The 16,342-nt window shown below is 41.1% G+C and overlaps 1 protein-coding gene across 5 annotated transcripts in view; it reads right to left on the bottom strand.

Annotated features, from left to right (window-relative positions):
- Positions 1 to 7,362: 7,362 nt before the first annotated feature.
- MYO1B (myosin IB) overlaps positions 7,363 to 16,342 on the bottom strand; it is a 165,872-nt gene continuing 156,892 nt past the window's right edge. For all 5 annotated transcript variants that reach the window (XM_024563936.4, XM_053918882.1, XM_045198272.2 and 2 more), the window contains 4 exons: positions 15,526 to 15,658; positions 15,012 to 15,164; positions 13,435 to 13,562; positions 7,363 to 8,899 (listed from right to left, as the gene is read on the bottom strand). In XM_024563936.4, the coding sequence (XP_024419704.2) occupies positions 8,776 to 8,899; positions 13,435 to 13,562; positions 15,012 to 15,164; positions 15,526 to 15,658 (538 nt within the window). In that variant the 3' untranslated portion in view covers positions 7,363 to 8,775. The remainder of the gene's footprint in view (positions 8,900 to 13,434; positions 13,563 to 15,011; positions 15,165 to 15,525; positions 15,659 to 16,342) is intronic.

The raw sequence follows: 16,342 nt of genomic DNA, 5'->3' as shown, positions 1-16,342 counted from the left end.
TTTGAACATTCAAGTGTGTAACTCGAGTAAACAAGGACAATGAAAACTTCATGTTTAAGGGACCTGGAATGCTCAGGGAGAGAAGAGGGTTAAATAGGAGAAAGAAGCTGCGCTTCTAACTGCTCTATTTACTGAATAATTACTAAGTGCCGGGCACCACCAATTTTAACTTTTGTACGGGGGGTCCCATCTTTCCTTCAGTTTTTTTGTATTGTGGCATCTTCCATTAATATCTACCACTATAAATCCATAAATGAAAGTTCAAATTTGGACATTTTTTTCCTAATCCTCCTAAGGGAGCCTGTGGCGGAGTGGAACATCAAGAGAACACGGATTGCATTCTAGCTCTGCCACAGACCATGAAACCTTGGACCAATCACTGAACCTCTTTGAGCCCTGATTTTTCTTATCTATGAAGTGAAGAAATGAGAGGATACAGATTGGCAATTCCCAAACGTTGGAGTTTTTGCAAAAGGCCCATTAGTCAGCCCATATACACCAAGCCTTACTGATTGTATCAATGATTACAAACATATATGATTCCATTTTGCAAATGTGTTGAGATGTGCTGTGGTTAAGAAAATGCAAATCTACTCAAGTCATGAACTTATAAAAATTAGGTACTTGCCCAATCAAAAGATGCTACAAGCATAACCACCGTCACCCAGTTGTTCACAAAAAAGTTAACAAGGGTCTTCATACTAGAAAATGTGGACCCACCCAACGAGATGACAGAGACAATCTCTTATTTCATTGATATTCTTGAAATCTCATTCTGTAAAGGGAAAATTCTCTTCTTTTTAGGCAAGAGTAGAAAGGTGTTTTTCCTTCACTGACACTTTTAATCCTCAGCATCCACATTCCAAGTCAGGGTGGCGATGTTTGAGGCACTCTCAATGTGCCTTCCTGTGAACAGTAGTGCGGGGTTTCCGCCAAGACGCCGGCCGGCCTTTTTGTCTAATTATACAGATTCGGCAGGACTAGTTGAGGTAAAGTCTAAGAGCAAAATTGGGATTGGATTTTGGTGTAAAGGCATTTTACCAGCTCCAGGAAAAGAACAAATGTTGATACAGTTACTGAAAAATTGAAAAATACATGACTTGATCACATCATAATACGACTCAATGGCAAAACTGGAAGAATTTAACTTCTATCCTCAATATACAGCAGTTCCCATTGATAGAATGTACCGTCTCAACAGAAAATATACTGAAACCCTGAAAGTGGTTGCCCCCAAAATGAAGTGTTCAAGATGGGTCTGTCTGAAGGGTAAGTGGCAGCCAGGTGACTAATGACTTCTGAGCAGTACGGGTGAGGTTAGCAGACCTGTACCCATCGCCCTGACTGGCCACATGTACCCATCAGAAATGGCATTTTAGACAGGGATAGGAATGGTTTGTCTGTTTCTATACGTCTCAAACCACATTTGTGAAATAAATTCTTTCAAACAAACGTGTGTCTGGTATGGTTTGGGGCAGTTCAAGACACCACACATGGCCTCTTCATCTGCAAGGCTGTTTTTTTTCCCTAGTAGACAGAACAAAGTGGGTGGTGGGTGGATTTCCTTCCCTTTTTGTAATTTTTCAGCAACAGTCTCCAAGTGCTTTTAATGTTACCAGATCCCATTTATTTTTCAGATTCAAGTCCAACTTGTGCAAGGAAGTAAAGACAGCTGTTATGAAACAGCCTCCAAAATGATCAGAAAGACTATAATCCAACTATTGCCATTTCCTGGGTCTCTACCCTACCCCGGGCCAAGTCTGTCCACAACAATACCCAGACACAGAAACTTTTGCCCTGTTTACATTCAAGGCTACCGTAAAGTGAAGGTGTTTTCCGACAAAAGTAAACACTGAGATACCTATGAACATCTTCCTTTTCGTCTTTATTTACAGCTAACCAAATGCTCAAAATAATGCTCATTAAACTTGTAAACCTTTTTTGAACTTGATTCTCAAAAATGCTGGGTTGGCCCTGGCTGGTGTGGCTCAGTTGGTTGGAGCGTCATCCCATAACTGAAAGTTTGTGGGTTCGGTTCGTGTCAGGGCACACACCTAGGTTGTAGGGTTGGTCCCGCTTCCCAGCACCTGCCATCCCCTGTCTGAGCATGTACAGGCAAGCTATCGATGCTTCTCTCTCACACCAATGTTTCTCTCTCTTCCTTCCTCTTTCTCTACAAAGCAATTAAAAAAAAATGTCCTCGTGAGGATAAAAAAATGTTGGGTTGGTCATCTGAATAGAAACTTACTGATTTTCTCCCATCGGACAGTATTAGGTACTTTCAATTGAATAAAACAGTGCTGAGTCCTACCTAATAGGTAGTCCTAACTTCTATGAGCTTACATTTTAAAAGCTCTTTGCAAACTTCAGCAAATTCATTTTCAGGGGTTATAACAAGGAGGAGTCTTCCCGATTACTCTGCTTAAATATGAGAGTCTCCCCTTTTAGGAGTCAGGATTTAAGGGCCAACAGGACAGCAGTATCACCAGATATATCGTTACTGAAGAAAGGAAAGGGTGTGTTTGAGCTGAAGGACTGCTTTCAGGTTTCTAAGTGGAGGAAAATCTTTCTTTTCTGCTCTGCAACGTCTCAACAACTCTACCCCTCTCCCTGCTGTCTGCGAGCTCAGACTGATGCAAACTTATCTCTTACTTGACTTAAAGACGTGTACTCTTCCAGGCAGTTATTATTGTAGCATAAAAAATAAACGTTAAATGTTTTCCTTTGCCTACAATCTGCTCCTCTTGTGAAAAAAAAATGTGTTTGCATTTAATGCTACTGAAAATTTTAAATGCCTTCTTGGTACTGTTCCTCTCAAATTAAAATCAAAACTTCAGGAAAGCTGAGTTTGCGGTGATCATTTTAGAAAAGGCAATTCTGGAATTAACTAGCTCAGAACTGCACACAAGAGAATGGATGGGGTGATTACTCAGAAATGATTTAGAAAAATCTTTTTTTTTTTTCTAAGAAAGTGTGTGAATACTAGAGAAGCCAAAGATGTGGACTCCACTTCTAGCGCCATCTGGCCTCATCTATTAACTCTTACCATTGCACAAGATGACCAGTTGTAAAAGATTGTAAAAATATTGTTAAAGACTGTTAAAGAAGTAGGAGAGTCATCAGAGTTTTCTCACCACCAAAGAAACCAAATCTGAGAGGGAAACAGTCTTACCTAAAAGCAGAATATTCACATGGCACTCATATAAGAGAGCCATTGTATGAAGACTTAGGGGAAAACTTAAAATGGGGATAATCAGTAATACAGAAACCACTGAGTTAATGGAAAACCAAAATATCACATGAAATTAGAAGTCATTAATTTATTTCAAGGCAACATTTCATATTTCCCCCCATATGAGCCCATCAGAACTCCCAGGCTCATGTACCCAAAATAGGGGTGATTTTATGTTTGTGTTTTTAGAACTCTGATGAACTGTCACTATTCCAAATATCGAAAAATGTGCATTTATTAGTTTTAATTCTTACCCCTCCTATCACAAGAGTGTAGGAGCTCTAAGAGTTATAAATTTCTCCTCTAAATGACTATGGCAACATGTTAAAAAGCTGTAATAATGAACAGTTTAGTAATTGCACAGATAAATAATTTAATAGAGGAGAATCTAGAAACAGTGGGAGGGGCAAGGGGGGCCTTTTCAATAAAAGATACTGGGTCCACAGATATCCATATGGAAGAAGCGAATTTTGACTCTCTACAACATTCCAAAAAAAACCCCCCAATTCCAGTAAGACTAAAGAGCTAAAATAAAGCTTCTAAAAGAAATCATAGGCAAATATCTTCATAACCTGGGGCAAACAACTTCTTAAAGAGGAAACAAAAAGTACTAACCATAAGAAAGAATTGGTGAACTGGACTACAGGAAAAATGAGAAGGAAAAAAAGGAAAGTTGACTATAAAATAAGAAATGACCTAGAGTAATCTTAAAAGTTCCCATCACGATAAAAAAAAAAATTGAAACTATGTGAGGTGATGGATATTAACTACTTATTGTCATAATCATTTCATAATACACACTTACCAAATCACTATGTTGTTCACCTAAAACTAACACAATGTTATATGTCAACCGTATCTCAAAACTGGATCAAAAAACATTTAAAAATAAGTAAAATGATAAAATGGCTGGTTGAGCTGTATCTTTCGCAGTACCGCAAGGCCTTTGGGTAAATATGGTATTAAATTCTGTTCCCAGTTTCCTCCTTAAACGCTGAGAAGCTGATATTATTTTCCTTAGTTACAAAGTTGACTTTTGTTGAATTTTATGAAACTGAGCAGAGGGGATCTGGCCATCTTGCCAGCAATAAAAAAAAAATTAATGAGGAAGAGGCTGTGGCTTATGCTATACTATAATGAACTCCAGATTTTGAAAATGATCTCCAAACCAAAGAGAGTGAGGCAAACAATTCCACAATTTGGAGGAAACCAACTCAAAAACAATTAATTTTCTACCGAGTGGCTATTGGAATAGAAGCAGATGAGACCAGAAAGCCAGTGCCAGCTCATCTAGGCCATGGCTTACCAACAATCAGCTAACCAAAAGCTGGGAGTGAGCACCCAATGAAACTGTCCAAACAATCCAAAGAAAAAACCCCTCCAATGATAACATATTAACTCGTCAACACACCATCCTCCAGGGGACAGTCAAAACTCACAGCTCTTTTCTCACCAGGAAGAGCCACACTGCTGTCTGTTCTCTTCCCTTCTACCCTGCTCCATCCCAGTGTGAGCACTGCAGTATACCGGAGAAACAATGCCGGGCTTAAAAACAAAGGCGCTTATTACCACAGTGACTTCTGGAAAAAACACAGTAGACACATGACAAAATTTACTAACTCCTTCCCTGGCAACATACACCAACTTAGAGTGCTTGTTATTTGAGTATCTTAGAACCTAACTGCCTGAACTATGAAAAATAGCATATAAAAAGACCAAAACACTGTTGTTCATTATCAGCCTGAAAGAATTTTAAACCATTCTCTATTTATCATAATTATGCTCAATTACATGAACTTGAGAGTTCTCACTCAGCCTATTGACTCCAATGGCAGCATAATAACACAGCCATTTATTCTCTTAGATTTCAGCCAAATCCTCAATGTTGAGGATTGTGCCTATGATTTTCAGAATTGTTGGCCTGGTGCTCTGCCATTAAAGACACACCCTGTAACTCTTGAGGTATCAGCAAAGGTATTCAAACTTGAGCTGAAGGTTTGAGTATTGGGTCCAAGTTATCCCAACAGTGTGAAATACCAAACTGTAACCAGTCTATTAGAGAGTAACTTTCCCATGTTCCTTTTCTGCACTGTATCAGTGGATGAAGTCAAAAGCAAAGGGTAACTGTGTGTAACTTAAGAGGTATCAATACTTTAATTCTCCGTTGCAGGACAGTGACAGAAATTCAAAGATTAAGAAGTACTGGTTGCTCGCCCGCTACAGCGGAGCAGTGCTACAGCTTGCCAGGGACCCCTGGCCAGGCAGCGTGGCTGGGCGGGAAGCGTTGGCAGGGGCAGCCAACAGGGCCGTGTGCAGCTCGAGAAGCTCGCGGCTAGCGGTTGTCACACTTGGGTACGCATCAGAGTCACCTTCTAGAAGACTTGTTAAGACAGATGGCTGTGTGTATCTGCAGAGAAGTTCTAGCTTTTTTTTTTGGTGGTTCTTAAACTTAAATGTGCCCGTCACCTGGAGATTTTCTTTAAAGTGCCTTTTCAAACTATTCCAGAGACTGTGATTCTGTTGGGAAGGAGTACAGCCTAGGAATCTGCATGGTTTTTTTTGTTTTGTTAAAACAAATTTTCCTTGTGATTTTGATCTAGGTGCCTTGGTGACATTTTGGGAAACATTGCTCTTACAGGGGGTCACCTGGAGTGTGGGGCCTCTGCTCACTTCCAGGGAGGTCATTACCACTGCCTTCCCCAATGGTGAGCGCAAAGGTTCCAAGAGAAAAGTGATTGACATTCCTCTGAAGGGCAGTCAACTCTGACTTCAGGATTGAAAACCAAGGTTTAATATTCCATTTCTAAATAATTGCTCTCAGCAATCACACGTTCCTCAATTGCTAGGCTGCTCCCTCCGGAAAAGAAAGGAGGCATCACTACACACACTGAAAGCACTAGGAATTCTCACTCCAACTGCATTAAGGGCACGCTCCCCCACTGGCCAGCTTAGTTTAGGGAGCTCTAAGGAGGCAGATTTCACCCTGACTCATAGGGAAGCTTTCTTGCTGAAGTTCAGAAAACCTTTTCCAGCAAGTCTAGTCATAACCCACCTAGAATGAATTTCATGACCAGACATTATTAAACACTTCAGTAATGCATGTATACGCAAAACATTCTCTTTTAAAACTACTTTATAAAGATACACATTATTGTAACTTCTATTATTGCTAATCGTCATAATACACCATCCGCAAATAAAGTGTTTGGGAAATTTAACAAGTAGACCCCTGGACCACGGGTCCTCTCTCTCCTGGACCTACACTTCCCTTCGGGAAACAACCCAGTGAGGGTCGCTGGGGACTGGACAAATACACGATAGTGCACCCACACAACAGGGCACTCTGCCCCTGTAAAGAGCATGAAGACTGGAAAAGGCAGAGAACAATGCCTGTAATATATTAGTTTTGGTCTGCTAAATAGGAGAAAGATAACAATCTATATTTTTATTTTCTCTTGGAAGCGTTTGCTAAAAGTAATGCAAAAGCAACTAAAAACAGCAGTTAACTTTCGGGGGACATGAGAACTGACCAAATGGGTGACTGATGACATGGAGAGCTTGTATCTTTTTATACTTATTTGTATTTTGAACAATGTGAATCTATTAAATATTTCTAAAAACATTCTCTAAAAAAATGTGGCATCTAATGTACAAAATAAATTAACAAACAAAATAGACCCACGGGTACAGAGAACAGACTGACAGGTGTCAGCGTGGAGGGAGTTGGGGGCTGGGGGGAAAAGACGAAGAGATTCAGCAAACAAACAAACAAAACCTCATCAACACAGACAACAGTATGGTGATTACCAGAGGGAAAGGGGGTGGGGAGAGTAGGGTAAAGTGGGGGATAAATGGTGATGGAAGGAGGCTGGACTTGGGGTGGTGAGCACACAATATAATACGCAGGGGACGTATTATAGAATTGTACACCTGACATCTATATAATTTTATTAACCAATGTCATCCCAATAAACTCAATAAAAATAAAATGAAATATAAAACATCTCTCAGGTCCAAATTTCTCCGCACCAATTTCAGGAATCATCCATCTCCCACTTGAGGTACATGCTGGAGAAGACTGAGGGGAAGTAATTATCTCCTCTCTCGGGACCAATGAACACGAAGGCTTCTGAGAATTTCTTTATGGAAGCAGTATTTTTAAGTACAAAAATGAAAATAAAATCCCCAGAAAATACTTTCAACGAATGCTTCTGGTTTATGAAAGATAAATGCATTGCAATCACGCAGAGAACACAGAGTGGTCGGGTCAGAAGGCTTTCCGTGTGACAGCACACTGACCCGCGGCACAGGGAAGCCCCTCGAAACACAAAGATACGGCTGTGATCCAGGACAGGGCACCAAGTTAGAGCAGTTTTATTATTTGTCACACCATTGTATATACATTATCCTCCCAAATAAGAAACAGTTTGATTTCAAAGTTTCAAACGTAGCTTGCAAAACTAATCCTTATTGTAAATTTGAAAAAAAAAAGTTCCTGCAAATTAACACAATTTTGATCCTTGATTAAAATATGCAGCCTGTACCAATCACCTCTCTCATACAAAATGTGTATTATAAATAAAACTTTCAAAAAAGGTCTTGGATGTTTATTGCACATCATATAGAATGTTTGCCCCTATCGGAAAGGCTTTCAGCCCTCCAATGCATTAGCTGTTTAAAATATTTACTGAAACTGGTGTGAAAACAACACTCTGCAGATATTAGCATATGCAGGATCATACATGATGTTTATCAGAAACAGAAAATATAATCTTACTGGACTGTTTCTGTCATTTTTTCTAAAATAAGAACGACTTCTTAATAAGAAAGTTTTCTAAGGAATTACTAGAGATCTAAACAAGTTAAAAGTCCTGTTCAAATGTCAACTTTCTCTTTTCAAATGGACACATGGAGGCATTTTACCCAGCCAGGTATTTCTCCTTCCGAGGACCAGCCCTTCCTGAAGCACACATCGTTAAAACCACGCTGTCCGTCAAAACAGGGACTGTTTTGGTCTCAACCTCCTCCAACTCTCTCAGCCCTAGTGAAGCCAACACAAGCCAGCCAGAATGCAATGGCCTTAAAAACAATTACAAAACAAACCCTAATAACTTTTCCTACTGTCTAGCACAGTGCCTAGCACAGAGTAGGAATTCAATAAATATTGGATGAGTGAATGCACTACCTTTTAAGACTGTTTCCTATACTTAGATGTATTAATGACTTGTGAGTAACATGTTGACTTAGGGTACACAGCGCTAACATGATAACTAAACAAGAACACGTAACGACATGGCATGGACACGGTTAGTGTCTACAGTCCTCTCCCGGGACTGTGCACAGAATGTGCACTGCAAGGGTTAAAACTATTCCAATAATAAAAATTGATTAGTCAAATATTTTTATTTTGCCAAGAGACTCTAATGGTATTAGCCTTTGACAATTCCCAAACAGACAGTGACCCCCAAACTGAACAAAACCAAACCAAATTGCACTATTACAAAGAAACAAGTCCGTGAAAGCCGAGAGGAGGGAGGCACCGGTTAAGGAACAGCGACTTCCAGGAGACGGTTGTTTTTTCGTTTGCACGTTGGGACACTCCCATTTTTCTGGCTGCCCTGAATGAACTTCACACATACTTTGTCCTGTCTGAATTGCACCAGGAACCTAGGAGAAAAGAGCAAGACAAATGAAGGTACACACAGAACAGCTGATGACTGCACAACACCCAGCTTTTGTTTTCTAGCGGATAGAGTGTTCCCCCTTTGCACTGGCACTTCCACACAGGGCTTATATCATGGGGGATTCCACTTCCCGCAGCTGTCACTCAGCCTTCAGTAATCTGAAATTCATTAACTCCTCACATTCCTGTAAAGTAAGGAGGGTGAAGATACTCGTTTCCACGTTTCAAATGGAAGACCAACAGGCTATTTTTCCATTTTTCTCCATTTCTGCAGAGCAAAAATATAAACTGGGAAGGGGTTCTATTAAATTACCAACAAAATGAGAAAATAAAATAAAGCGTTTCAGAAAAGGAAACGGCCTGGTGTGCCTACAGACTATGGTTTCTAAACTCTGGTTATTCACCTAAGTCCTCCACAATTTTGGTCATATCTACACATTATGCTAACCCTTATTTCTAGCCTAAATACATAGCTGCTTGAAAGCAGTGGTGTCCTACAGAATGACAATGATAGAATCACGAGTTTGATGTGCCACTTGCATTTCTAATACCCATTTGAAATGCATTTAAGTGATAAAATTTTGAACAGTCCATCAGTGCACACTGGAAGCCGCCACCTGTCCCACCGGTGGTGCATGCGGCACACCGTGGGAAGCAGTGTTCCAGTCCACATCTTCCCTCTCACACGTCCTCAAGGGTTAAGCACCTGGTCCACAGTTATTTGCCACACCTTCCTATACAAACACATCACCAGCTGCCCCTGGGCTGGGTGCTGTGAGGGACACCAAATGTGTAACACAAGGTCCCTGCTCTCGAAACGGTGTCATTGGGGATGTCTGAGAGCGACATGCTGGACCAGAACCTCACGGTTCCCACAGCCAAGCCAGCGCCCTTTTCTCCCCACCCTCAGAATCAGGATAATATCACCACGTTTACAGTATGTTTCTCAGGGAACACTTTTCTGGTTTAGTGGAATATAATTACATGAGTTACTCTAACAACCACGTGACGTCACATGCTCACTGGCATCCATGACAACAGCAAAGATGGAAACAGCCCTGCTCTGTACACATTAGTCTCAGTTTCAAGGTCTAAGCAGCCCACGTTTGGCAAATGCCTACTGAAGTAAAATGTGACACATGAGCTTCTGATTCATCAGTTGTTTTAAAGCAGTAGTATTTCTTAGCTTTTAAATGGGCTGCTTTTTGTTTGTTTTTCCAATTTGAAAACACTGAAAAGAGCCATACTTCCAAATTCGCCTCTCTGAGATCTGGCACGTTCACTTTTATCTATGTGTGTCACAGAAAAAACATCTCTCATGCTTAATGCAAATACACACATTTAAAAAACCAAATACTTTGCCCTGGCTGGTGTAGCTCAGTGGATTGAGTGCAGGCCTGCGAAGCAAGGGGTCACTGGTTTGATTCCCAGTCAGGTCACATGCCTGAGTTGTGGGCCAGGTCCCCAGTGGGGGACACATGAGGGGCAACCACACATTGATGTTTCCATCCCTCTCTTTCTCCTTCCCTTCCCCTCTAAATAAAATTTTTTTTTAAAATACAAATAAAAATTAAAAAAACAAAACAAAACCAAATACTTTTACATTTTAACATTCAAAGACCCCTTGCAGTATAACAAATGTATAGGGAGTTCTTTTCCCAATAATTTTAGCATGTAACTATCTCCACGCTCATATTCCATGTTCATGATTCATGCTAGATATAACAATATTTTTAGAAATACTACACCTCTTATTTAATGTCCAAAAAATGCAACCATTTACAGTTTAAACAGTCTGGAAGTTTAAGAACTGGGACTGACGGAGCAGCTGAGTCGATGAATTCAACGCTTGCTCTAGGCACGCATTTTAAAAACCCTTTAAAGGAGTGAAGAGGACTTTGACTCTGCCCCTGTAGACTGACATGCAGTTTATCCACAATGACTAGGGACACTGAGTTTGTTGGAAGACCGACTTCTGATTCTGAAAAGGCTCCACTGGGGAAGGTTTGGGCACTGAACCACACGCTGTTTTCTGTGCTGGAATGTAGAGCCAGCAATAAAATGGACCAACGCCATTTAGGGCTGGAAACTATACATCACGAGCACCCCTGCCCATGACTTTATAAAATTTTGCTTCAATTTAAGGTGCTTTCCAAAATGATTATATAATCCCTGCTTAAGAGCGCCCACAGGTTATGAAACGGAGGCTACATGGAAACGCTGCCACGTGGCGTCCGCGCTGCCTGGGCAAGGGGCCCTGGCTGCTGCGCCAGGTTGCGTCAGCTGTTTTATTTTTATGAGACCAGCCAATAATTAGCAATCGGAGAAGGAACGGTGTTGTGGCTGGTGTGCAATACTACTGAATGTTGTTTTCTTCACGTGGCCACAGTGCAGATCACGCTTACACATCCAGAACATCACACCTCTCTGGGACAGGGCAGGGGCCCTGAAGCCCAGAGGCAAACCTTCCCCATCGGTGTTCTGCAACCAACCAGGTGCCACAACCACAAGCTGGGAGAGCCACTGGAGGGCTTCTGTGCTGACTCCCTTTGAGGAACTGGCTCCCCCGGAGCCCCTCAAGGGGGATCACAGTGTGCAGCAAGGCTCCAGAGGCTCTGAGAAGGGCTACCGTCCAGACAGATCGTAAATCCGCACCAGAGAACACCTTCTTCATTATCAACATCTTGCAAAGGCAGTGTTCTTAGAACACCAGTTTGGGAAATGCTAAAAAGCAGCAATCCTTTGTCACCTAGTTGCTGGTGTGATTTTCTCTGTAAACACTGCCTTATTGGTCTAGTCGGCCACCTACGAGGCTGCTTGATCCCTGTACAGAGGAGCTTCTGCATCTGGAATACACAGAACCTTCCACGACAGTGGGATTTGGCAGTCCTACCGAAACAGGAGCCCAGCATCCCAGTTACGAAAAATTTTAACTAAAGGCAGTTTAAAGCTCTAACAGGCTCCATCAGGTTAAAACTATAATTAACTGGCATCCAATTAGCTATTATCATTTTTTCCCTAATATTCTTTGTTTTAAGAGAAAGGACTCAATAACAGAAGCTATTTAGTCCAAACTGCAATTTCCAATGCAGAGAACACATAAGGCCAACCTCCCACCCCATCTAAACACCATTCTTAGTGTAGCATGAGTACAGACAATGAACTAAGTTCTGGAAATCCTGACACATCAAGGAGAGGACGTTGGACTTCAAGGGGCAGGAATGGGTGTGAATTTAGAAAGACTTTTAGAACGAGTTAAAATAGAACAGGCTGGCAAAATCTCAATTGGAAAATAAAATCATTTCCTGAACAATCTAGTTATGCAAATTTTTACTATAAATGCAAAAAAGTACATAAGCAACTAGTAAACAATTTGCTGAAAAGTAATGAAGTATCAAACAACATGGTAACTCGCATTCATTCAAACGATCTCATTTTCACAGATTGAATAAACGGGGGGATGTGTGCAAACAATGTCTCTGTAATCAGAGCCGTAATGGAAAGGAAAAAGTGCAAACTTCAAATGTATGCAGTCTAGCACTACTAAACCCTTGTCCACATGGAATGCTTATTCTGTAGTACTAGTTATCAATATGTGAGCGTAACGGCATCTCAAATACAACCCCACCCGGTCACCCCCAAAGCCCTCTTTTCTCAGTGTCAACTATTGCGGTAAATAGTTATCACCCTTTGGGTTCAGGCCCCAAACCTCACACCCAATCTGTTCACAAAGCCCCTTGTCTTCCTTCAAACTACATTTGGAACCTGACTATTTCTCACCAGCTCCCACTCACTCCCTCGCCTAAGCCACACCCCATCCTTACCAGAGACTGCTGGGAGAGCCTGCGATTTTCTCTGCTTCCGTTCTTGCCTCCCTATTTCCACTTTCCACGCCCTACTTTCCACACCACACCCAAAGCGATCTTTGAAAACAATAAATCGGATTGTGGCACACCCTTGCTCCAAACCTGTCATGGTTTTCCATTATCCGCAGTCAAGTTTCAACTCCTCACCTCAGCTCCCAAGCTCCACCTGGCCAGGCCCCTGCTTTTCTCCAGGGTCTTTTCCAACCATTTGACATTGTCACAAAGTTGACTCCTGTTTCAGGGCCTTTGCACCTGCTGCCTCCCTGCCCCAAAAGGCATCTCCCCAGAGTGCTCCCTGGATTCCAGTCTCAATACCAGTGTCACTAAAAAGAGGCCTTCCTGACCTCCACGTTGAAAATAACACCCTCTGACCTTTAGCCTATTTCCACTCCCTCCATAAGCACTTGCCACTAACTAAAGTCATGTCACCTATTTATTATTTTATTTGTGCCTATTTTTCCCTCCATTAGGATGCCAAGTACATGAAGGCAGAACCTTGATCACTCACTGCCCATCCATCATCTAGAACAAAGGACAGACACACACTAGGTACTTAATAAGCTGTGGTTGTGTAAACTAATGAGATCAGATGGCTTAACTAAAACAACAAAGCTGAAAGTAAAAAGGTATATTCAAGTAATTCATGAACATACTCATCAGAAATTTCAATATTGAGCTTCTGTTTGGTTTGGCTGAGAGTTGTCCGGTAGAGCTTGGTGGCCATTTCAATCAGGTGGTCACTGCTGAAGAGAAAGTCTCCTTTACTGGCTGCTTCGGAGCCCTGTGAAGACAAGCCAGGAGTCAGACCATCACAAGTAAAGACAGCTTAGGAGGTACATGTGGACAGGCTTTGCTGAAAAAGTACTTACAGTCTCTTTAAAACATCAACTACTGGAGTCCACTCTTCCGAATAAACAGTAATTACAAAAGCAGTAGTTCTTCCAGCTTGCTCAGAGCACTTTAGTAAGGCTACCTGAGCCCGTGGTACCCAACGGTGTTCCGTGGACCAGGAGCACCACCAGCATCACCTCGGAGCTCGTTAGAAAGGCAGGCCCGCAGGCTCTGCTGGCAGGCCCACTGAAGATGAACTCCCAGCAAGATCCCTGGGTGATCTGTTTAGAAATTCAGGTTCGATAAGCACTGCCCTAACCTGTAACTTATTCTGAAAGAGCTGCTTAAAAAACTCCTCAGTGATCTAGTTACAAACATAAGAACAATAACAATTCCAATAAGTATCCCAGGCAGTGGCTCTCAACCTCAGCTGCACAGGGGACTCATCTAGAGAGCTTTTGAAAAACAGGATGCTCGTGCCCCATTCCAACAAACTGATTTGGTTGAAGTGGGGATGTGGCCTGAGCATCAGCATTATTTTAATGTGTAATCAAGGCTCGGAATCACTGTCTTAGGATTTGATATGCTCCCTTTAAGGTTAAGCTTCACAGCTGGGAAACAGGCTGAACTAAGTCTATGGGATTTTCTTAAGTTTTTAATCAGCTGGGTAGGTGCACCATTCGCTAGACACATGTCCCTAAATGTGGTTACTATTTGCTGACATGTCTGTTCAGTAACTGTTTACTAGGTGACAAGCACTCTGTGAAGCACTTTACATTTCATCCTTATAATGACATTATGAAACAGGTACTATTATTCTCCCCACTTTAAAGAGGAGAAAAATAAGGTGGGCACATGAAAGTTAAGCAGCTTAGCCAAGGTCACTGTAAAGTTAGTGAGACCAACTCCAGAGATTCAAGGCAGGAGGTCCTGGGTAAGTTTAAAGCACAGAACATAAAAAAATCTTCAGGCCCAAATTATTAGGCAGTTGACCGTAGTTGCATTCTCTACTTAGAAACCCTAAAATTAAAGGTTACCCAGACATTTACTAAATTGGTATACAGATGAAACCACAGCAGAAAGCATAGTTTAAAACATCTTCATATTCCCATGCATTTATTCTCAAAACAATGCATATCACAGTAGGTGCAAACAAAAGCTATTCAGTGAAACTGTAACTCAAGTGAACCAGTCAGAGGGTGATTAATCTTATTCAATTATTGAAAAACCAAGCCTGAGGTTTTACACAGGTGGGAATATAGCCCAAATTTTCAAATCAGTAAGAAGAACATATAATCTTCAAGTAATAGGATTATTCAGTTTTGGAAAATTTTAAATCAATGGCTGAGATTGGACAAATGCAAAACCTTTTCAGTCAAGTCAATAGTTGAATCTTTACCTCTTTGAGGTGGATGGCGAAGAAGCCATCATTCTGGGAGCTCATTGAGACTTTGGTCACATCCACCAGGGGAACCTCTGACTTGATCTGTCCAGACTTTTGGTCAGCAAGAAGGAGATTATTATTTGTTAAGAGAAAAATCCGGGATGTACTCTAAAATAAAACAAAACAAAACAAAACACAAAGATGAAAAACCAACGATCAAAATTACCCTCTATTGTCCATGAATTTAAAGCATTGGTTATCTGCAGAAGTGCACATTTTATTCCAATATCCTTCAGTGTGCATACCTATGTAAACCGAGAACACACTAAACACAGGTAATAGATTCTAATTCGCAAAAATTTCAGAAAACAAGTAAAATTCCTCCTCAGCTTAAAGATAGGGAGAAATAACCCCCTTCATAGTAATTCTGCTGCGAATGTGAAATACAAGTTTTAATAATCAGAAAATTAAAGATGACTGTCCCAACTGATAAACACTTCCTACAAGTCTCCAGGGTGAGCGGTTTTACCTTCCCATTTGCGCGGTTAATCTTGTTCACAACTTCAGCAATGATAATCTTCTCTTCAATGGCATCTTTGAGTTTCTTGTACTTGGGGTTCTTATGGATTTCCAGGTAAGCCCCTTGGAATGGCTGGCCAACACTAAAAAAAAAAAAACACAAAACAAAACAAAACCCTCACGTTACAAACAGTTTCACATAAAGGTACTATTAGAAAAAGATAAGTCAGCTGATTTCAAACAGTGTCTACAGTTTCATAAAAAGTAAATTTATTTTATGTATTTTATACATTACACGTGCATCTGTCCGAAATATAAGTTGAAAACAGAAGCTTCAACCTATTTCAAACACATTTTTGATGTGGTCATAGCATTTGGTAAGCAGGACTTTGGTAAAAGTCTTATCACATGGAACAATCAAAATGGAAATCACACCCGTGAATGATAGCCGGGACCCAAGTGCGGGGTCTCACATGAAGGAAGAGGCAATTCCTTCCAATCTGTTAATACCAAGTTAATAGCTGCCCACAAAGGACTTATTAATGCCTAAAACAATATGTAGCAATGGAACAAAGAGCACAAATCATTATTATCACCTGATCCCAGGAAAAATTTCATTTTCTTGCAGAGAGTAAGAAAATCAATAAGCCTTCTGGGGAAGACACCACTTCAGAAGAAAACTATAGAACACAATATCATCGTGGAATTCCAGCTCTCAACAGGCAATACGTGAAAGAAAAATCGGGCCAGTCCTCCTAAGATATGCCTCTAAACGGACAGCCGTGGCCTAGTAAATATGTAGAATCAGAGCAGTTTTCTTTCAAACT

Source organism: Desmodus rotundus, chromosome 2, assembly GCF_022682495.2.
Source record: "Desmodus rotundus isolate HL8 chromosome 2, HLdesRot8A.1, whole genome shotgun sequence".
NCBI lineage: Eukaryota > Metazoa > Chordata > Mammalia > Chiroptera > Phyllostomidae > Desmodus > Desmodus rotundus.
Note: the sequence above shows the minus strand (reverse complement) of the source record. Positions and strands in the feature narration are given on the sequence as shown.